General features: G+C 52.9%; 1 protein-coding gene across 1 annotated transcript; it reads right to left on the bottom strand.

Moving 5' to 3' along the window:
• Positions 1–6,707: 6,707 nt before the first annotated feature.
• Positions 6,708–7,838, bottom strand: SP6 (Sp6 transcription factor). The gene has a single exon (XM_049780525.1). It carries the CDS (start codon positions 7,836–7,838, stop codon positions 6,708–6,710), a length of 1,131 nt encoding a protein of 376 aa, XP_049636482.1.
• Between the last annotated feature and the right edge of the window lie 13,929 nt (positions 7,839–21,767).

Below are 21,767 nucleotides of genomic sequence, written 5' to 3'. Positions count from 1 at the left end.
ACCACATATGGTCCCCAAACCACCAAATGTGATCACAGAAGTAAACCGAGGAGCACTGGGTGTGGCCACTCCTCAAAACAAAATAGTACAGAGGTTAAAGAGCTTTCCTTGAATTTTAATCCCTAGCACCTCATTGGTACCCAAGCACAGCTGGGAGTAACCCCAAAATACTATTGGATATAGCTCAAACCCTCTCCCCAGAAAGTATGTAAATGTATATAATTAATTTGAGTTCCCCCCAAAGACTATTTTGCCCCCTCCAGTACTCATACTTATAGGAAGTTTATAGCTATTCACACCTATAGCTTTGAGTTTGATTTATTTGTACAAGGGCCACACCTAGCAGTGCTGGTGGGAAGACAAAGGAAGCAGTGCAGTGGCTGATGACTTTATTGTGGCATAAAAAAACACAGGATTGGGGGTTGTTGTGTGGTACAGGAATCAAACATGAGTCAACACACATGGATTTTTTGCCTTGTTTATGGGCCAAGGGATAGTGGTTTTCAGGGGCTGCTCCCAGCTTGTTTCTCAGGAGTTTGCTTCCCTGGCAAGCTATGGATACTGAGGTGGTTGGGATCAAATCTCCCACATGCAAAGATAGTTCTTTGGTCTTTTCCCCAGCCCAGACATGCACTTTCTACCTCTGAGTCATATCCCCCACCCTGTTTGTCTTTGGGTCACACCCGGCAATGCTCAGGAGTTACCCTTGGCTCTGTGGCCAGGAATCTCAGGGGACCATATGAGATGACAGGGATTGAACCCAGGTCAGCCATGAGCAAGACAAATGCCTTATCCTCTATACTGTGGTTCCAATTACCACTTTGGAAGATAGCTTTGAAAGGGAGTTTGGAAATGTCTTTCATTTGGGGAAATGGTGCTCAGTGGGCTCACTGGGCCCCATTGGCAATTCTTGGACAGCCGGACCTAAAGTTCAACGCAAGGACCCAAGGATTTGGTGCTGCTCAGGCCCTGCAGTATCAGGGGTATAACCGGGCCATCTGGGATGTAGTTACAGATTTGAGTTATAGGCCCTTGAGTTTAGAAATTTTGGGGTCCAAAGTTCAGCATCTTTCCCTGGAACAGGGATGATGAACATTTTTCCTGCTAAGGTTTATTTGTATATTTATTTATTGTTTATTTATGTTTTGGGCCACACCTGGCAGTGCTCAGAGGTTACTCCTGCTATGCTCAGAAATCGCTTGCAACAGGCTCTGGGGACCATATGGGATGCCAGTGATTGAACCTGGTTCTGTCCTGGGTTGGCCTGTGTGCAAGGCAATACCCTACTGCTGTGCTATTGCTCCACCCCTTATTTGTATATTTACTGGTCATATAATATCAGCAGGCAGGCTGTGGGCAGAGAAAGCTCTGTGAGTCCTATCCTGTGTCAGATCCAGACCCTGTGACTTCCACAAATCTGTGGACCAGGGACTGGAGAGATGGCATGGAGGTAATGTGTTTGCCTTGCATGCAGGTCGGTGATTCAAATCCCAGCATCCCATATGGTCCCCCGAGCCTGCCAGGAGCGATTTCTGAGCATAGAGCCAGGAGTAACCCCTGAGCATTGCCGGGTGTGACCCCAAAACTAAAACAAAAACAAGTCTGTGGACTGGATGTTTCCCCAGGCCTACCATCAGTGAAACTGAAGCATGGAAGCCTTGGTCAAAGAGGTCTTGCACTTCTTGGATGTTTCTGATTTCCCAGCCTTTTTGTTTTGTTTTGGGGGCCACACCCAGCGGCACTTAGGGAGTTTCTCCTGGCTTTGCATTCAGAAATCACTCCTGTTATGCTTGGGGGACCATGTGAAATTTGAGAGATCAAACCTAGGCTCTGAAGCTTGCAAAGCAAATGCCCACCCCGCTGTGTTATCTTTGGAGCCCCTTTCCCAGCCTTAAAAAAAAAAAAAAAAAAAAAAAAAACCTTTCCATCTGCATAAACCTGCCTGTAAGCAAATACTTCTCACACCTTTTCATCCTGTGCCTCCAGGAGTCAGGGAGGTGACTTCTTTGGCCACAGCCCTCTCCTAAGGCTGCCGCTCTAAGCGTTGGACACGGTTTCCAAGACTGTGGGTTGGAACGGAACTAAGGCAGGGGCCACAGTTTCCCTCTGTGGGCAGGTGTTCTGGATGTTGGCCGAGATCTGTAGATGGGAAACTTGGACTCTTTCTCCAGGCTCATCTATTGCTCTGCCTTTCGCTGACCGCTAGGGGCGCGGGAGAAACGTGGGTTCGCTTTGCACTGGCCGCCGCTGGCTGCGTTCCCAGATGGTCCAACTTTCCCATTCCTGATTTCACGCATCCACCCGACTTCCCAGGAGTAGAGAGGGCTGCCCGGAGGAGAGGTTACCCAGAGGATCAGCCCAGATGCTCCAATTTCCCTAACTCCTACCTAGTCCCTTCTATTTTGTTTTTGTTTTTGGGCCACACCCGGTAACGCTCAGGGTTTACTCCTGGCTATGTGCTCAGAAGTTGCTCCTGGCTCGGGGGACCATATGGGACACCGGGGGATCGAACCGCGGTCCGTCCAAGGCTAGCGCAGGCAAGGCAGGCACCTTACCTTTAACGCCACCGCCCGGCCCCAATAAAAGCCTCTCGCCTTCCACAGACCCTTGTTTTGTTTTGTTTTGTTTGTTTTGTTTTATTTTTGGGCCACACCCATTTGACGCTGAGGGGTTACTCCTGGCTATGTGCTCAGAAATCATCCCTGGCTTGGGGGGACCATATGGGACGCCGGGGGATCGAACCACTGTCCGTCCTATGCTAGCGCTTGCAAGGCAGACACCTTACCTGTAGCGCCACCTTCCTGGCGTACCTAGTCCCTTCTAGACTGGTTCTGCCGAGGGCACCAGAGCTGAGAGCTCAGAAGTAGCCTTGGGCAACCAACCAGGTGAGGGGGGCGGTGAGGGGAGAGGCTAGCCAGGCAAGCAGCATTACTGCCAGGGCGAGCTAGGGAGGCAGCAAAGGCCCCCGCTAAGAATGCAGGTCAGCGGGAGGAGCTGTGAGGGGAGGTGGGGTGACCCGGCTCTGCCCAGACAGGCCCAGCCGGCCACACAGCTGCCCTCCTGTCCACACGGACAATTCTCCATTTTCCTGGGGTCAGAAAAGCACCCAGTGCAGGGCCAGAGTGATAGCACAGCAGGTAGGGAGTTTGCCTTGCAAGTGACAGACCCAGGTTTAATTCCTGTTGTCCCATATGGCCCTCTGAGCCTGCCAGGAATAATTTCTGAGCTCAGAGCTAGGAGTAAACACCTGTGCGCCGCCCCCCCCCCCCCCGTATTGCCCCAAAACAAAACAAAACAACAACTAAAGGCCCAAGGATCAGGACCCCCCTCCAAAAAAAAAAAAGGGGCACCAGAGAATAGGTGGGCACAAAAATGTCATAGAGGGGCAGGAGAGATGGAGGTAAGGCATTTGCCTTGCATGCCAAAGGTAGGTGCTTCGAATCCCGGCACCCCATATGGTCCCCCGAGCCTGAGTGATTTCTGAGCATAGAGCCAGGAGTAACCCCTGAGCACTGCTGGGTGTGACCCAAAACACACACACACACACACACACACACACACACACACACACACAAGAATGTCATAGAACTGATATCTGACCTTTCCCAGGCTTCCAAATCCAAGGGCAAACAGAAGCCAACAGTCCCCACTGTACCCCAAGTTTGGTTTCCTTTAACCCCTAAACCATTCTCATGGCCTTTAAATTTCGTGACAGCCCCAAACTAGTGAGGACTGGCTAAGCTTAGGCAAGAGTGAGACACAGGAAGTACTAGGGAGAATGGAGAAGATGCAGTTACAAGAACACATTCCCTTCTGCTGCCCCTAGAAGCCAAACTACAGCACCCCCACCCCTACTGGCCACCTTCCTAGCTTTGGGATGCCCCAGTCCTGGGGTTTCCCCTCTCCAGACATAAACCATGCCTGACTGCCTGGGAAAGCGGGGTGTTCGCACAGATGGGAGGGCGTCTGCCGGGCCAGCGTGGGTGCCCTGCGTGGTGCGGTTGTGTCACTGGCTGTTCCCTGGCTGCAATGGCAGTAGGAACCTTCCTCTCAGACTTTCCAGCTGGGCGGCAGCCCATCAGATAGCTTGGCTGCCTTTCATCGCCTAGTCCCTGATAAAGATCATTTTAGGTGAAGAAATTGCTGTCAGTCATCCCCACCTAGCTCCCAGCCAGAGGGACCGATTGACACGCACACACCCCCACAGGGCAGGGCTGGGGGGGGGGCAGAGGCTGGCAGGAAGAAGTTCTTGGCAGGAGAAGGCAGGGAGGAGGCTCATGTTTGGAGGAAGAAGGAACTATCTGGAACCTTATCCCCACAGGTGAAGACCAGGGCCAGTCAGCCCATTCCACATACCCCCCAGCGACCTCCTCCCTGATACACCAGACCCTTGAGGCAGAATGTGCCCTTCCATGGCTTTGTCCCCCCACAAATACCCTGAATTGAGACTGCCAGGGCAGCAGATCAAAGGGAAGTGATGGCCCAGTCTGCAACCAGCTAGGGACACTGAGTCAAGAAAACCCCACGTGCTCTGAGGGAAGACAAAGGAAGCAGTGCAGTGGCTGATGACTTTATTGTGGCATAAAAAATACAGGATGTTTCTTCCTCCTCTCCCCCCACCCCCCAAAGTGGGTTCACAGCAGTTAAAGAAAAACAAATCCTACATTTCTCCTCTAGGGGGCTGGCCCGAAGGGGGCAGATAGCCAGGCAACCTAGATCTAGAAGTGGGGGACAGAACATGGACCCCATACCCTCACCTGCACACCTTAGTGCTCTGGGCCTCTAAGGGGATAACACCCCTGTGTCTCCCCCACCACCACCAACTTCCCTTTGGATGGTCCCAGGAGAGGCTGAAGGCTGATTTGTAGTGGGAGGAAAAGCACCTCACAACCATGGTGCCTACCAGTCTGCTTACTTTCCCCCCTTCACTGCCTGCCCATCCATGACCATCCACTGCCAGGGGTTCTGTCCCCCCAACTCTAGGCAGGATAAAGGCTTGGAAGGGAAGAGGGAGCAGGGGAAAGGCCTTTACTTCTTAAAGGAGCACAGGCCCAAGGGGTGCCCAGGGAGAGCTCCTTCAAGAAGGGCTCCACCAACATATACTCCCCAGTTCCCATGGAGCTCTCCGTCCTTGGACTGGGTTCCACCATCCCCCAGGAAGAAAGAGACTGGAGGCCCAGACCTCAGGACTTTGCACAGGGTGAACAAGATGGGGGAGTCTCCCTGGATGGAGACCTCCCCAGGCTCAGTAGAGAAATACACACACACAAACACTCTACACACACAGGTCCACACCACACACACAGACATGCCCTAATATTAAATAAAATACCCTTTGCTTATAACTTAATAATCAATACACAACTAATCCTTGACTAGGGCTCTGGGAAGAGGGAGCAGGGAAGGTGTCCGGAAGGATCTTCAGGGCTCTCCCCCTTTGGGCTTGGAAAAGCCCAGGGACTCCAAGCTCCCATACTACCAGACCCGTCCCCATTCCATGATGGAAATCAGTTTGGTACTTTTAGCATCTACAGAAGGAACAGAGACAGCTTCCCGGAAAATCCCCTTCCAGTGTGAAAACAGCTCTTTCTGGAAAGGGGAGCTCCTGACCCAACGTCCGGATGGGGCAGGAAGGAGCCTCTTAATTGGCTACAACAGGGGCAAGACTTGCAGGGGTAGAGAGGGGGAGTTTACCTTTCCAGAAGCAGGAGAGGGCTGGCCAGAGAAAGTCCCCCCACTCCAAATAAGGGAGTTACTAGGGTCCCTCTGCAAAGGCCTCTGCCCCAACTTAGCCAAAGCCAAAGGTTGGGGGGGGGGGATCCCGGCAAGGGAGCTACACTAATTCTAGAGCTGGAGGTTCCGGGGACTGCCTTGAAAGTCAACCTGGGGTAACACTCAAGGAGAGGGGACTCCAGAACTTGAATTTTCCTTTAGACTTGGAGTTAAGGGCTAAATGCCTTAAGACAGGGAGGGAAGAGCTCCTTCTACTCCCTTCCCACCCCAAATAAATCCCTTTCTCCTCCAAGGGGACTTCCCTGCCCACCCCCACACCTGCCTCTCTGCTCCAGCCCACAGATTTACGGGATGCAGCCGGGACGGGCACGCCTCCCCTTCGTGGCGCCATCAGACTGGGTCTGGAAGGGTTAATAAGGAGGCGCATCAAAGGAGTTGTTGGACTGCAACAAACCTCCTCTCTGGAGGGGCGCCCTACTTCAGGACGACCCCCTGGTCTCCCTGATGCCACCCCAGCTCTGTCGCCTGAGCGCCTGCGGGAGAAGCATTGTGGGGGGGGGATGAAAGGGGCCCAGGCCACAGGGCGGCTCCTGGGGCGCTTTTATGTTGCGGGTTCCCAGGCACTAAGGACGAGTCCAGACAGCTACCCCCAGAGCCCCGGGGTTGGGTAGGGTGGGGGAGCACTCCGCTGTGCCCCAGGACTGCTGCTCCGGGGACGGACGGGACAAGCTGTCTCCTCCAATTGGCCCTCTTTGCCTACGCCCTCCAGTCCAGCTAGGGGGTTCTTTCTTCGCCCCACCTACCAGCCTGGGGTGCCAGTAACCTAGAGGAAGGGGCGTGCGGCCAGGCCTTCACCCCCCAACTAGCGACCCTCCACCAAGCTTCGTCCCCCCTCAATAAAGAACCGCCTTCTCTGCTCCAGCGGCCCTGCACCCCCATCCCCAGGACAGCAAGCTGGCTGGCAGGGTGGGTGCTCAGTTAGAGGGGGCCGCGCTGCCCTCGGCCTCCCGCTTGCCTTTACCCCCCGTGGGCTCCACCGCTCCGCCCGCCTTGCCCTCGCCCGCCACTGCTGCCGCCGCCGCCTCCTCCTTGGCGCCTTCGTGGGTTTTCATGTGCTTGGCCAGGTGGTCGCTGCGCATGAAGACCCGGCTGCAGACGGCGCAGGGGAACTTCTTGGTGCCCGTGTGGGTCTGGAGGTGACGTTGCAGCTCGTCAGAGCGCGTGAAGCGCTTGCCGCAGAAGAGCCAGTTGCACACGAAGGGACGGTCGCCGCTGTGCCAACGCAGGTGCGCCTTCAGGTGGGACGTCTTGGCATAGGCCTTCCCGCAACCGGGGATGTGGCAGTTGTGCAAATGCTTCTTCTTGCCTCCGTCGGGCCCGCACGGAGCCCCCAGTCGCTCCGCCTCCAGGCAGTTGGGGCAGCGGCAGACGGTCTGGCCAGAACTGCGGGGTACCGATCGCCGAGAACCTTTGGGCCGGGCCGCCCCGTCCAGGCCGGCATCCAGGCCCTGCGCCTCGGGGGCGGCCGCTTCCAAAGCCTTCGCGTTGTCGGGCGGCCCCAGGAGATGCTGCCCGCCCGCGGACTGGAGGAGGTGATGCGGGTGGGGATGGGGCGGCGGAGCACAGAGCTGGTGGTCTCCGACGTAGCCCCCCAAGCCAGCCTGGAGCGCCCCAGGATGGCCAGGTGAGGCGAGCGCGCTCTGAGTGTGCGGGAGGTCCATCCAGCTGGTGCCCGGGTGCAGGTCCCACCACGAGCCATCCTCGGTGCCGGGGTGAGTGGGTCGGAACCACGATTCATAATGGTGCGACATGTCCGGCTGCAGGAGCTTGGAAAAGGGTCCCGGGGCCAACGGACTGTCGCTTTCCAGGTCCTCGCAGGTTACCCGAGAGGCCCCCGGCAGCTCATAGCCCTGTGAGAAGTCCACCTCGGGGCCGAGCGGGAGGCTCTGCAGCTCTCCAGCCTGCAGCGGGGAGGGGTAGTCCCCGGCCTCCGGGCTCGTGTGGCCCTGGTACGTCTGCAGCGGCTGCAGGTCGAGGCGCGGCGGGGAGGCGTGCGGCGCGTCGGTGTGCTGGCTGCCCAGAGAGCCGCAGACAGCGGTTAGCATTGCCGGGATCCGGGGTGGGGTGGGGGACAGGGACGGTCAGGGGCACCTCAGGTGGGACCTAAAGGAAGAAACAAAGAAGTGACGTGATTTAGAGCAGCAGCGCCAGTTCCCCACCCAGACCCGCGCCCTGCCAAGCGCCAGTCTGGGACGCCTAGGTGGACAGGATGCGCCTGTAGGCGGGGTCATGGATTAAGGGAGGTGGGCGTGCTGGGGAGGTCCCCGGCCGGGAACGGAGGTCGAGGGGCGTTCACCTTCCCCTGGGTGCTCCCTCCCATAGCAAGCCGCGTTCCTGGGAGCTGGACTTTGGAGCCTGAGTCAATCAATACATGGATGGAGGAGGAAGAGGGACAGTGGGGCGGTATTAGGAGGGACAGTAGACACTGGATCCTTACACAACTGTCACTCTGAAGCTCTAGCAGCACTTCCCACTGACAGTCGTTCAGTGGCACCCCCTGCCTCAGTGGCATTCCCCCGTTTTTGGACCAGCTACCTGACAGATTTCAGCAACCCCTTCTTATTTCAGCAACCCCTTCTTAAACTCAGAGCAAGGCAGATTCTGCAGCTTAGAACTGAGGCTCAGAACTGACTTGACTGTCCAGAACTGGGGTGGGGGAGATTTTAGGGGAAAACTCTCATTTTTGGGGGGTCACATCCAGCAGCGCTCAGGGGTTACTCCCGGCTCTACGCTTAGAAATCGCTATTGGCAGGCTCGGAGGACCATATGGGATGCCGGGATTCGAACCACCGTCGTTCCGCATGCAAGGCAGACACCTTACCTCCATGCAATCTCTTCGGGCCCGAAAAAGTCTCTTTTATAGAGAAGACAGGCTGGGGCATTCCACTGCTTTCCACCATTCCCTCCACCCCGTTCCTCACTTTACAGGTTCCCATCAAACCCACTGTTTTGCTCCGCTCTCATCTTTTCCCCAAAGTGGGGGAAGTCACCTCCCTGCGCCACTGCCAGTCTTCAGGAATACTTCCCACCCCTCAAAACTGAGCCCCTTTCCCTCTCCTGACCGCTCTAGTGTCGGCCAGTTCTCTCCAATTTAGGGGAGACCCAGGTAGAGAGCGGGTCCTGCTTTCTCTGAGATCAGCCAAAGATCCCAGTGACAATGCCAGCTAATCAAGGAAAGTAGGTACATGTGCCAGCTCTTTTTGGTGGTTTGCAGAATCAAAGAGGGGGGAGAGGGAAACAAGAAAAGCTGGAACCCCATCTTCAAAGGAAGAATTATCCAAAGAGGTGATATAGATGGGGTGCAGTCGAGGCACAGACCATCTTTTCGGAGCTCCCACCCCAACCCTCATGATTCTAATATGCAGCCGAGAGTTGAATCACTGCTCTTTAAAGAGGAAACAGAGGGAAAGTTTGAAATGATTTGGAGAAGTGAGTTGGACAAAGACAATCGCATCAACAAGTGCATCAACACTGCGTGGCCTCTGAGAATGGATCTCACGCAGGGGTCTCAAACTCAATTTATCTGGGGGCCGCAGGAGGCAAAGTTGGGGTGATCCTTGAGTGCAAAGTCAGTAGTAAGCCTTGAACATTGGGGGGTGTGACCCAAACAACTAAAACAAAACAAAACAAAAAAAGATTCCTCTAGGGCAGGGCCACAAAATGTTGTACGGAGGGCCACAAACGGCCCGCGGGCCGCGAGTTTGAGACCCCTGCGGGTGACCTACCCCGTTTCTTCCATCCCTTAGCCTGAGTCTTTTCGTGGGTTTTGTGTTTGGGGGGCTCCTGGGATGGTGGGGAAGAAGGTCCTTTCTGGTTTAAAGCAGGGACCAGTCCTTCCCACCCACAGCTAGGCTTCGTCGACGCTGCCCTCTTCTGCGGCTGGGACCCGGGAGGTGGCCCAGATAGTCTGGGAGAGGGCGGGAGAGGGGGGACTGGGGCGCCTACTCAGGCTCCGGCAGCCTCACCACAAGAAAGGAGCGAAGCTGCAGGAATGGAGCCTCAGGCCCAGGCGGGGCGGCCCAGCAGGGGCTGGGCGGGAGCCGAGAGGCCAGGACCCTAATAGCTCTTGGCGCCTGGGAGCTGCCCCAGGGATTAGGGGGCGGGGAGGCGAGACCGACCGGGGCTCCGAAGTGGTCTCTTCGATGCAAGACCTGGGAGCTCCCACCTGAGATGCTGAGACCCGCCGCCAAGGTGCGCAAAGGGGAGACCACACGGCGCGTTCTCCGGGCTTCTCGCACCGGAGGTGGCCAAGGCGAGGAGAGACACAGACTCCCCCGCATCCGCGCCCCCACTTCCACGGGCGGCTTCTCTCCATCGCTGGCACTCAGGGCACCAGGACTTCCCCACGACCAGTCCTCCCGGGTCCGGGGCTCCGGTTGTCCCAGTCACTCCAGTTCCCCCAGTTTCTAGTCTCTCCTTGATCCCGCCAGCCTCTCCCGTCCGCCCACTTTCCATTCCACGGAGGTGCGTCTGGGGACCACCAGTTAGGGTCACCCTTCCTCAAGTCTTAGGAAGCAGAGGCTCGTCTGGAAGACTAATATCCCCCTTAGCGTGCACCCCTCGCCGCTCGGATGCGGACTCCTACCTTGGCTGCGGACGCGGGGGGCTGGAGGCGCTACAGACGGCCACTCATGGGCCCTGCGCGCCTGGGGGGCTCTCCAAAAGCGAGTGGCAGTGGCGGAGCGCGATCGGGGACCGCGATCGGAGCCGGCGGCGAGAGGAGAAGGAAGGGCTGGGAGAGACGGCTGCAAGGAGGGCGGGCTGGAGCCTGAATGCCAGCGACGAGCGAGCGAGCGAGGCCAGCTCCGCCCTTGACTCACCCGCGCGCTCTGCCTGCAACCTCGGCCCTGCGCCCCTTTTTCCCTAACTCGCGGCCCCGCCCACCTCACCTGTGTCCGCCTTTAACCCTTGCGGGCTCGGCCCGACGGGAGGCCGAGCTTGGACGGGCTCGCGTGGAGGGGGCGGGAGGAGGAAAGGGGAGGCGGGATTACGAACTAGGTCGCCTCCCGTCCCTCCTCCCTCTACCCTCCACTCCTTTGGGGAGTGGGGCCTGCGCCCCTCCCCGGTTGGTTTGCCAGTTTGGTTTCCACCCTCCCCTTCGGGTGGAAGACGACCCCCCCCCCTCGAGTTTGGCTCAGAATGCAGGACTCCGGGCCGAGCGGTATGCACAGCGGTAGACCGTTTGCCTTGTACGCGGCCGACCCAAGACAGACCCGGGTTCGATTCTCAGCTTTGCATATGGTCCCCAAAGCCTGCCAGGAGCGATTTCTGAGCGCAGAGCCAGGAGTAATCCCTGAACATTGCCAGGTGTGACCCCCCCCAAAAAAAAAAGAATACAGAAAAATTGGTGGGGGTGGCCTAGTGGACGCGTAACCTAGAATGCAGAACTCCCCACCTGCAAGCATGGTAGGGAGTGGGTGCCGCAAAGTCACTGTAGTAGGGTTCTCTTTTTGCCCTCGACCTACCCGCCTCCGCTGGCCTGGGCTGCCTCGTAAGAGAGAAGAGAGGCGGGGCTGGAGAGATAGCATGGAGGTAAAGCGTTTGCCTTTCATGCAAGAGGTCATCGGTTCGAATCCCAGCGTCCCATATGGTCCCCCGTGCCTGCCAGGAGCAATTTCTGAGCATGGAGCCAGGAGTAACCCCTGAGCACTGCCGGGTGTAACCCAAAAACCACAAAAAAAAAAAAAAAAAAAAAAGAGAGAAGAGAGGCTTGAGTGCCCAAGACGTGTCCTCCCTGAATCCCTCCACCCTGGCTCTTCAGTCTCCGTCCGGGAGAAAAGATTTCTTGGCTGCGCCCGCTTTCCTTATCAGAGCCCCCAGCATTTCTCCGTTCCCAGCGCAGCGCATCCGTCCCTTGGGGCTCCCTTTAGATTCTCCCTCTTGGGAGACTCAACTTGGGGGGAGGGTTATTTCTCACCGCTCCTCTTATCGTTGGTCTATCTCAGCACCCAGGTTCCCTCCGGTCTCCAACGCCAGTTCCACCGATAAACCTCCTTTCCCTGGGCCCTGAAGGGGCGCAGCCTTTGACCCGCGTGCCCAGCCCTGAAAGGCAAGTTCCTGGCCGGTCCCAGAAGGACTCAACTTCTGCGTAGAACTTCAGAAGGGCTGGAGTCGCCGCTCACTCACTCCCGCCTCACTCCCCAATTCTTTTTTTTTTGGGGGGGGGTCCACACCCGGTGACACTCGGGTTACTCCGGGTTTTGCGCTCAGAAATCGCTCCTGGGGGGCTGGAGAGATAGCATAGAGGTAAGGGCATTTGCCTTTCATTGCAGAAGGGTCCGTGGTTTAATCCCGGCATCCTATCATGATGGTCCCCTGAGCCTGCCAGGAGTGATTTCTTGAGCATAGAGCCAGGAGTAACCCCTGAGCACTGCCGGTGTGACCCCCACCCCCCCAAAAAAAAAAAAAAAGAAAAGAAATGCTCCTGGCTCGGAGGACCATCTTGGACTCCGGGAGTTCACGTGCAAGGCAAACGCCTACCGCTCTGGCCCCCCTCACATCCCCAAGTTCTATGGGGAAGGAAGCTTGGAATCCTTTGAGGAAAATGAGACATGTGCACAGAATGCAACACTGCAAAATGTCGCAGGGCATTCGCAGTCCGTATCTAAAAAAACTCTCAAGAAGCCCCGATGCGAGCGAGGCCCCCGGCTCTCCACCTCGCTGAACCCGACTAGAGCGGGATGCCGGCGACTCCTTCTCCCTGCCCGGTTCCTCCCCACCCCGACCGCCGCTTGACCTCCGACGTGCTGGCTTTCGTACCGGGCAATTGTGATCGATTCCCGCGATGTTGTTTTTATTTCCCTGGCTCTGATAGACTTTTCCTAGGCACTTTACCATCAGCTTTCTAGATTTCTAAATTTCGTTTTTTGGGTTTGGGGTGTCCCTAGACCAGCAGGCATTCTCGTTGGAGACACACAAAATACCTCTAGAGAATGATCACAATGACCCCACAAAGCCACTTGAATGAATCTCTGTGTGCAGGCATTTCTCCCCAACACACATATTCTCAGATCCAGATCCCAGATCCTATGTCTAATTCCTCGGAGGGGCCCGTTATTCTCTCATCAAAATAACCTGGGTACAAGTTGGTGGGGTTTCCTGAGACTTAAAGAAATCCATGTAGCTGTTAAACTTGTGGGACCCTTTATAATCTCACAGTCAATAGAAAGTACTGTTTGTTAATCAGCTTCAAATCATTCACTAAATCCGTTCCTAGAAAATGTTGGATTAAGATCCTTGCAATAGAGCTCATTAGATATTGACAAATCTAAATTCTCTCTTGCTAATTAAGTCCAATGTGTCTCATAGCCCTGAACCTCATTTTTCTCCCAGAGTTGAATGGGATTACGGAACCTACCCTAAGGGGTAAAGAAGGAATTTTCTTGGGAAGTTTGGAAGCACCTCCCAATAGTCAATAGTCGGGAATTGTACTTGCTGGTTACTCAGATTTCCCTTGGACGCTTTAGCCCTTCTTCCCACACGCAACACCAAAATAATAATAATAATAATAATAATAATAATAATAAAATAATAATAATAATAACTTAAAAAACACAATCCATTCTTATGGCTCTGGTTCTTTGTGATCACATCTACATGGGCAATCCTCCTCAGTATGGTTTAATCTCCCTTCACACCACTTGCAGTTCATATCACTTCACAGAAATGTCTGGAACAGACTTAGGGGATCATGTCCTGTAATTCCTCCAGTTTCTAGTTGCAGAATGTTGTGACCCCTGTGCACTCCCACCCAGGCATTTCTGTAACCTAGTCCCCACAGGTTCCCAGTTTGTTCTCTTACTGACTGTTCCCATAGTTTACAGCTCTTAAGGTGCTATCCACAGAGAACAGAGTTCTGATCCTATGAGGGACAGATTCCCTTCCAGCATATTTATATCAGATGCCAGATTGTCTTATTTTCCTGGATCCTTCTAGTGATCCTGGAAAGCAATAGGAAAATGGGTCAAAGTCCCTGGAAGGTAGACATCATGTCACATAGTCATGGGGTTGAGATTGGGGGAGATTCCCAAGAGTATAGCCCTATCAATGTACATGAAATGCAACAATAATGCAGTAGTCCCAGAAAACTTAGCCATTCTGATTATTTGCCCTGCTTAGTTTTTTAGTTTTTGCCTCTTGGCAATTTCTTCCATATCCCACCACCCTCACAATCCAGTACTGAGTTCCTCTAATTTTAGTCCTTTCATTTTCTCATTTGCTAGGTATTTCAAAAATACTGGTGTGACTATGACAGACCCAACAAGCCACTGTGGCCCCTTGTTTCTGGTCATCTTATCTCAAAACTGAACAGCATTGCACTGTCTCTCACAGAATCTGAGATCTGTCCAGAATTTAGTTTTTCTTTCTTTCTTTCTTTCTCTCTTTCTCTCTTTCTTTCTTTCTTTCTTTCTTTCTTTCTTTCTTTCTTTCTTTCTTTCTTTCTTTCTTTCTTTCTTTCTTTCTTTTTTCTTTCTTCTTTCTTTCTTTCTTTCTTTCTTTCCTCTTTCCTCCCTCTCTCTTTCTCTCTCTCTCTTTCTTTCTCTTCCTTCCTTCCTTCTTCCTTCCTCCTTCCTTCCTTCCTTCCTTCCTTCCTTTCTTTCTTTCCTTCTTTCTTTTCTTTCTTTCTTTCTTTTCTCTTCTTTCTTTCTTTCTTTCTTTCTTTCTTTCTTTCTTTCTTTCTTTCTTTCTTTCTTTCTTTTTTCACTTTCTTTTTCTGCGGAGGTTTACACCTGGCAGTGCTCAGAGTTACTCCTAACTCTGTGCTCAGAGATCACTCCTGGTAGTAGTACTCAGAAGACTAAATAGGAGATTGAGAATTAAGCCCAGGGTGGCTTCATTAAAAAAAAAAAAAAGCCCTATCCACTGTACTATCACTCCAAAACACTCAGCCATTTCTACTGCTTTCCTTTTCCCCTCTCCCGTTGGAGTATATGGGAATATTTTTGTCCATCTCCCTTTCCTGTAACTCTTCTTCTCACACCACTTTCTAACCAACATTCCAATCCATTTAATAGCTGTATGAGCTCTCTCAATCAGATTCCATTTTGGTCATAACTTTCATTTATTTACTGAGCACCTACTATGTATCTAGTGCTTCACAAATATTTCTATTTCTCACAAGGGCAGCAAAGTAGTTATTATTAGTCCCCAATTGTACAAAGGAAGCCAAAGATCAAAGAAGTTATATGACCTGCCCAAGATTACAGAGATGTTAAAGAGACAGAAAAGAAAGCTGCCTTTCAGATCATGGCAGGCTTCTAAAGCCCGTGTTGTACCTGCTATTCCATGGGGATCCAGGCAGAGAGGATGGCCTGGGAGGCCGGCTCCCCCTAGATTCTGGAGGTTGGAGAGCATAGCATTCTCTAACTAATCATTAGATCAAAAGCCATTCATGATCCTGAGTTTAATAGGACAAACTGGGTCCCATTTTGGATTGTTAAAACAAGTCACAACATCTTTGGTCCATTTCAAATTTCATCTGTCCTATCCAGGTTATACTATGAGATTATCAAACCTGGGCTATCCATAAAAATTATCTGGAGCTTATTTCCATTTTCCTAATTAGAATAGGAAGCTAAATCATTCAACCAGTCTCAAGAAGCCTGTTAGAACCAAAGTGTAAACCAGACCAGCCTTCAAGCTATTCACTCTTCTCCCTTCCCCATGCCACCTCCAAGAGATGTTTAGAAAACTCTGGAGATCAATACACTCCTCTACTCCCTTCCTCTCCATCACTCTCCCAGGGTCCTGGGATGCAGTGGGGAGGGGCATAGTTTTCATTCATTCTTTATTCACTCAGCAAACACTTAGGTTCTCACTAGAGGTCAGCCCCATCCAGGAAACAAATTCTGTCATAAATGCAAATATCATTAGCAACCATATCACTGTTAATCTGAAAGACAACCCAGCTGAGGAGAAAACCTGTGTGTAGTTTGTGTGTGTGTGTGTGTGTGTGTGTGTGTGTATCTACTATGTGTGTGCACCCACCATTCATGCTTAGTGCATGCTTTGGGCCTCGAATGTGGAATGTGGGTGCTCTCCTCTCTCCTTGCCAGCCCCTTGTTTGGTTTGCTGGGTCCCCCCCCTTGCCATGTCTCAGTTTTCTATCCCGCGTGATCTTCCATGTGGTGAGTGCTTGCCCTGTGTGTGTTGCTATTTGTCACCTTTTCTCTAGCAATGGCCCCTCCACACTGCTGAATTCACACACCCCGAAGCTCCCAGATGTCAGTCCAGACCAAAGGCCTGTGGTGGAATTCTTTTTGGTTCTCCATGCAGACCCCTCCCAGTTCTCCCTCTTTTGTCCATCTTCCCAGTTTAGATAGAAGCCAAGCTTCCCAACCCTATGCTGGGATCTCCACTTTTAAAGTGGCAACCTGACCCTCTTGTACCCTGAACTGGACCAGAAAAGGTCCTTCTTACCAGTCCATGGAGCCCAGAGCTGGTAGCAGAGGTGAGGGACAAGTAGGAGCACCCAGAGAGCTAGGCTTTATAAAGGAGGCGACAGCTGGGGGGAGGTGAAAGATGCGGGCAGGGATGCTGCCAAGTCCTCACGGCCTCGGAAGCTTTTAGGATAATCCAGGAAACAGTGGCCCCCCGGCACCCCTGGGGGAATGGTAGGGGGTGAGATCTGAGGTCTGCCAGGAAAGGGGGATTTCACTGGAACTGGCAGCTGGGGGGGGGGGCTGTGGGATCAAGGCTTCCTCCCTCCCCATATTGGTGGGCAGTGAAAGCAGGACAAAGCACTTTGGCTTCCCGGTGTGATTGAGGCACCCTGGACCCATCCCCTTCTCTTTGAGGTTTCTTTGTAGACTTGGTAAGGGATTAAAAAAAAAAAGACCATAGTTTGGACCGGAGCGGTATGGTGTTTGTGTTGCACAAGACGTGGCTGAACCAGGACAGACCTCAGGTTTGATCTCCAGCGTCCCATATGGTCCCCCAAAGCAGGAGTGATTTCTGAGTGAGCAGCCAGGAGTAATCCCTGAGCATCACTGGGTGTGGCTCAAAACCAAATATATATATATAAAAGATCATAGTTTAAGACCCCAAAAGACACTGTGTATGGGTCCCCTTCATATAGGACCCTGCTCAGAGCACCCCACTAATGCTGATGGTTTCAAGAGTCTCATTTCTTCATCTCCTTTAGCCCCTTTTCAAATCTTTCCTGTTTGGATCTGGTGTAGTCCACCTTTTGATGGGCAGCTTGGTGTACTACTGATATTCTGTCCCCAAGAGCAGAGGTAGAGCCAGGCCCAGAATGTTCAGAAAACCAGAAAGTAAAGAGGCAGGGAATGGGGCCTAGGAAGAGACAGAGAGAAGGGCTGAAGTGATAGCTCAGTGGTGGGGCATTTGCCTTGCAAGCTGAGGACCCAGGGAGGGACCCAGGTTGGATCCCCAGCTTCCCATATGGTCCCTGGAGCCCGCCAGGAGAGATTTCTGAGCGCAGAGCCAGGAATAACCCAAAGGGGGGGGGGAGAGAGAGAGAGAAGGGGCCTGGAGGTAGATAGTCAGAACCCCTACCTCCTTCTTGTTTGGGCATTGGAAGACAGGAGCAGAGAGGACAGAAGGTCAGTGTGGACACTGCAACAATCATGGAGAAAATGTGGTTCCCTGGTACTCAGATCAGTGTCTCTCCCTGCACCCCTTGGCTGGAGAAAGAGAATCACTTTTGTTTCCTGGCTCCCAGGGAATGAATTTCCTTGGCATTGAGGATGGGCAGCCCCCCACCTCCTCCCCACCCATCTTTGCACACACCACTAAGGTACCCCAGGCTCAGGAGCTAGCCTGCTGCCTCCCCCATTGAGTCTGGGCCTCTGCCCCTCCCTAGGAGTCAGGAATCAGAGCATCTTCACCCTCAACTCTTGACCTGCCCCTCCTCCCAAACCCCCAGAAGTCTCTAGCTGGGGATTCCCAGTCCCCTCATTAGCTTTTCCATAATTATTCTGTAAAGCCCCAACAGCTCCTTCCTCTCCCCATTTCAGAGATGAGAACACTGAGGCCCCTCAGAGAGCGTAATAGTTCGGCTGCAAGCAGGGATCAGGCAGGAGGAAGGGGGGCTAGGAGCAGAGCTCTACCCCCTCCTTCAATCCGGGGTTTGGGGGGGGGTAGTGGGAGGACTCAGGCGCCTCAACTCCCTGGTGTAACCCAGGCGTCAGGAGTGAAACAGGCTCCAGGGTGGGGGGGGGCTTCCCAGCCCCTCCCCATCTTCCAGCTCAAAAAAATCGGGGGGGGGGGCACAAGCTGAAAAGACCACACAGGTGGAGTAAATAATGTTAATACAGGAGCATTATCACAGGGCATTTCCTCATGGATAAATGTCTCAAATACCAAAGGATGCCTCCAAATTATAGTTAATTACAGAGTTGATTTGCATAAATTATAAGGTGAGCGTACAAATTCTTTCAATCGGTTCCATATGCTTAGGTAGCAGGTCCAGTCCAAAAGATGGGAGCATCTTGGGGTGGGGGGCATTGGGAGGAAGAACAAGATTCTACTTCCCTCAGCTTCTGAATGAAGAAGAGTGTGGAACTGGAGCAGGAGGGCTCAGCAAAAGCCAACCCCCATTTGGCAGGAGACAACCCCCCTGCCCCTACTCTCTTAGCACCCCAGAACCAGGTACTTCCCCAAAGACTGAGGCAGGAGAGAAGAGGTAGGAAAGTGATCTGGGAACAGTGGGCCCCCCAACTTCCAGTGGGGCAGACTTTCCAATGCTGACTTCAGGGGAAATTGGGGGGGACGCACTGGAAGTTGCTAAAGACCCCTGCAGGGTGGAAAGCAGATTCTCAAGTCCCTTCTCTTCTGCTCTCAGCTCCCCCTGCACCCCCACCCCCACCCCCACTCCCAGAGCCAACCCTGGATCCCAGGTTTGATGTTGCCGCTGCTGCACCTTCCAGGTGGCTCCTCAGGGGCTCAGACTCCCAGACTTTTGTCTCCAGTGCCTGGGCCCATTTCCTCTGCTCTCGCCTCCCCGTCCCCCACCTCCTCCCTCACCCACCTCTCTCTGTTAAGACTCTGCTTCCTTCTCCAGCTCTCTAATTTGTCTCTCCCTCCCTCTGGCCTAGTCCTCAGCCCAGTCTCCAGCTTGCTCCTTTCTCCAGCTCTGCCTCCTTCCCCGCCCCTCCACAGAGACCCTCAGATCTGTCTGCACACCCCTGTCAACCACCTTCTCAACCACCCAAGCATTCAGCCTGAGATCTACCCCTGCTGGCTCTTCTGCCTATGTCTTGTGGTTCCCCCAACCCTTTCTGCAAGCCATGCTGCCTCCAAGACCCTCTCTACCAGGTCCCTTACCCCACCCAGCTTTCTGCTAGCTATGCTCTTCTTTTCCCATGCATCTATTCTGAAGGCCGAGCTGTGGGATTAGCTAGGGTGAGGAGAAAGAGGCTGAGTCATGGCCCCAAGTGCCTGGCATGAATTTGTCTTTACCTTTTCTTCTAAAGGTAAGAGGAGAGAGAGAGAGAGAGAGAGAGAGAGAGAGAGAGAGAGAGAGAGAGACAGAGAGAGAGACAGAGAGAGAGAGAGAGACAGAGAGAGAGAGACAGAGACAGAGACAGAGAGACAGAGAGAGACAGAGAGAGAGACAGAGACAGAGAGAGACAGAGAGAGAGACAGAGAGAGACAGAGACAGAGAGAGACAGAGAGAGAGACAGAGACAGAGAGAGACAGAGAGAGAGACAGAGACAGAGAGACAGAGAGACAGAGACAGACAGAGAGAGACAGAGAGTGAGAGAGACAGAGAAAGAGACTGAGTTCTAAACTTGTTCCTTCGTTTCATAAACAGTAAATATGTGGTGAGTAATAAATGAGAACTGGACACAGTTTGAAAATTCTACCAAGTGCCAACTTGGTGGCAGGAATCATTTTCCTGGTCTCTGATGGCCTTGTCACCACCTCTGCATGCTCCCATCTCAGCTGACCTGAGGGCCAAGAACAGACAGATTCATCCTGCTGATGGCTGCATGTAGTGTTGCACTCTCCACCTCAAACACATCCTGTGGCTTCTCAGTACTAACTGTGACATTCAATCCTCTTAGTATTATTATTTTTTGTTTTATTGGGGGGGCATACCGCAGGGCTTGCTCCTGGCTCTGCAGCCAGGAATCACTCCTGGTGGAGCTGGGAGACCATATGGGATCTAGGATCAAATTCAAGTTGGCCACATGCAAGGCTAGAACCTACCAGCTGTACTCTATCTCTCCAGCCCCCATCTTCCTCCTTACTTATCATCTTTGTTACCTTAACTTCCATTGATCATTTTTACCCCTTTCCCATTGACTCTCTGTTGTTGTGATGGCTGCAGGGAGAGTCATCATATGCTTGGTTGTGGTGTTCACACCCTGGGTTGTGGTGATCACACCCTTGACTGTGGTGTGCCGAAGACTGAACTCTTGTTGCCATAACAGAACAAGAGCATGATGCCCACTACTACTAGACTTGCACTTATAATATATGAGCTGGTGCCAGAACTTGTCCTAGAGACTTCTCTCTTGCTTGCAAAGCAGGTTCTCTGGCACTGAGCTATCCCAGATCCTTCCATTGGTCCTTATACACACCCTCCAGCATAGCCCAATACAATGGATAATGTTCACCAAATTTATCCAGCATTCCTACCTCTGTTTTGTTTGGGTTACAATAGGTTGTGCTCAGGGCTTCCTCCTGGCACTGTGCTCAGGGATCACTCCTGGTGGGTTTCAGGGACCTTATATTATGTCAGGGATTAAACCTAAGTCAGCTGTTTACTATCTCTCCAGCCCCCAGCTTTCCTATTTTTTTTTTTTTTTTTTGTGGTTTTTGGATCACACCCGGCAGTGCTCAGGGGTTATTCCTGGCTCCAGGCTCAGAAATCGCTCCTGGCAGGCACAGGGGACCATATGGGACGCCGGGATTCGAACCGATGACCTCCTGCATGAAAGGCAAACACCTCACCTCCATGCTATCTCTCCGGCCCCAGCTTTCCTATTTTTGCACCAACTACTTCCATCCCTTCCACTTGGTTCTTCATCAGTAAATCATCTTCCAGCTCTGGACTCAAAGTTTGCTGGTTCTCTGAAGCCTTATAGGCACATCACTCATTGTCCTTCACTGCAGCCCAAATGCTGAATGTTCCATGGCCTATTTTGGTTTTCTTTCTTTTTTTTTTTTTGGGGGGGGGTTTGGGCCACACCCGGTAACGCTCAGGGGTTACTCCTGGCTATGTGCTCAGAAGTTGCTCCTGGCTTGGGGGACCATATGGGACACCGGGGGATCGAACCGCAGTCCGTCCAAGGCTAGCGCAGGCAAGGCAGGCACCTTACCTTTAGCGCCACCGCCCGGCCCCGGTTTTCTTCTTTCTTGATGGTTAATAGGCTTTGGGAAAGCAGGGGTCATGCCATTTCTTTTTCTCCTAGATAAATCCCTGTCCACAGCTTTTCCATGAAAAGTCACAGCCAAGTGAATTAGAAAAAAGGTTTGGGGCCCGGAGAGATAGCACAGCGGCGTTTGCCTTGCAAGCAGCCAATCCAGGACCAAAGATGGTTGGTTCGAATCCCGGAGTCCCATATGGTCCCCCGTGCATGCCAGGAGCTATTTCTGAGCAGACAGTCAGGAGTAACCCCTGAGCAATGCTGAGTGTGGCCCAAAAAAACAAACAAAAACAAAAAACAAAAAAGGTTTGGGGCCAGAGAGGTGGCGCTAGAGGAAAGGTGTCTGCCTTGCAAGTGCTAGCCAAGGAAGGACCTCTGTTTGATCCCCCCAAGCCAGGGCAATTTCTGAGCGCTTAGCCAGGAGTAACCCCTGAGCATCAAATGGGTGTGGCTCAAAAAACAAAAACATAAACAAAACAACAAAATAAAAGGTTTGTTTTCTGGGGCCATTACTATAATACAGTGGATGAACCATTGGTCTTGCATATGGCCAACCAGGATTCAATCCCTGTAGGTTCCTTGAGCCCGCCAGGAGTGATGCCTAAGTGCAGAACCAGAAGTAAGTCCTGAACAATG

Source organism: Suncus etruscus, chromosome 1 (assembly GCF_024139225.1).
Source record: "Suncus etruscus isolate mSunEtr1 chromosome 1, mSunEtr1.pri.cur, whole genome shotgun sequence".
NCBI lineage: Eukaryota > Metazoa > Chordata > Mammalia > Eulipotyphla > Soricidae > Suncus > Suncus etruscus.
Note: the sequence above shows the minus strand (reverse complement) of the source record. Positions and strands in the feature narration are given on the sequence as shown.

What these genes read in the sequence shown, in the direction of transcription:
- SP6 (XM_049780525.1), bottom strand. Translation starts at nt 7,838, where the DNA reads ATGCTAACCGCTGTCTGCGGCTCTCTGGGCAGCCAGCACACCGACGCG.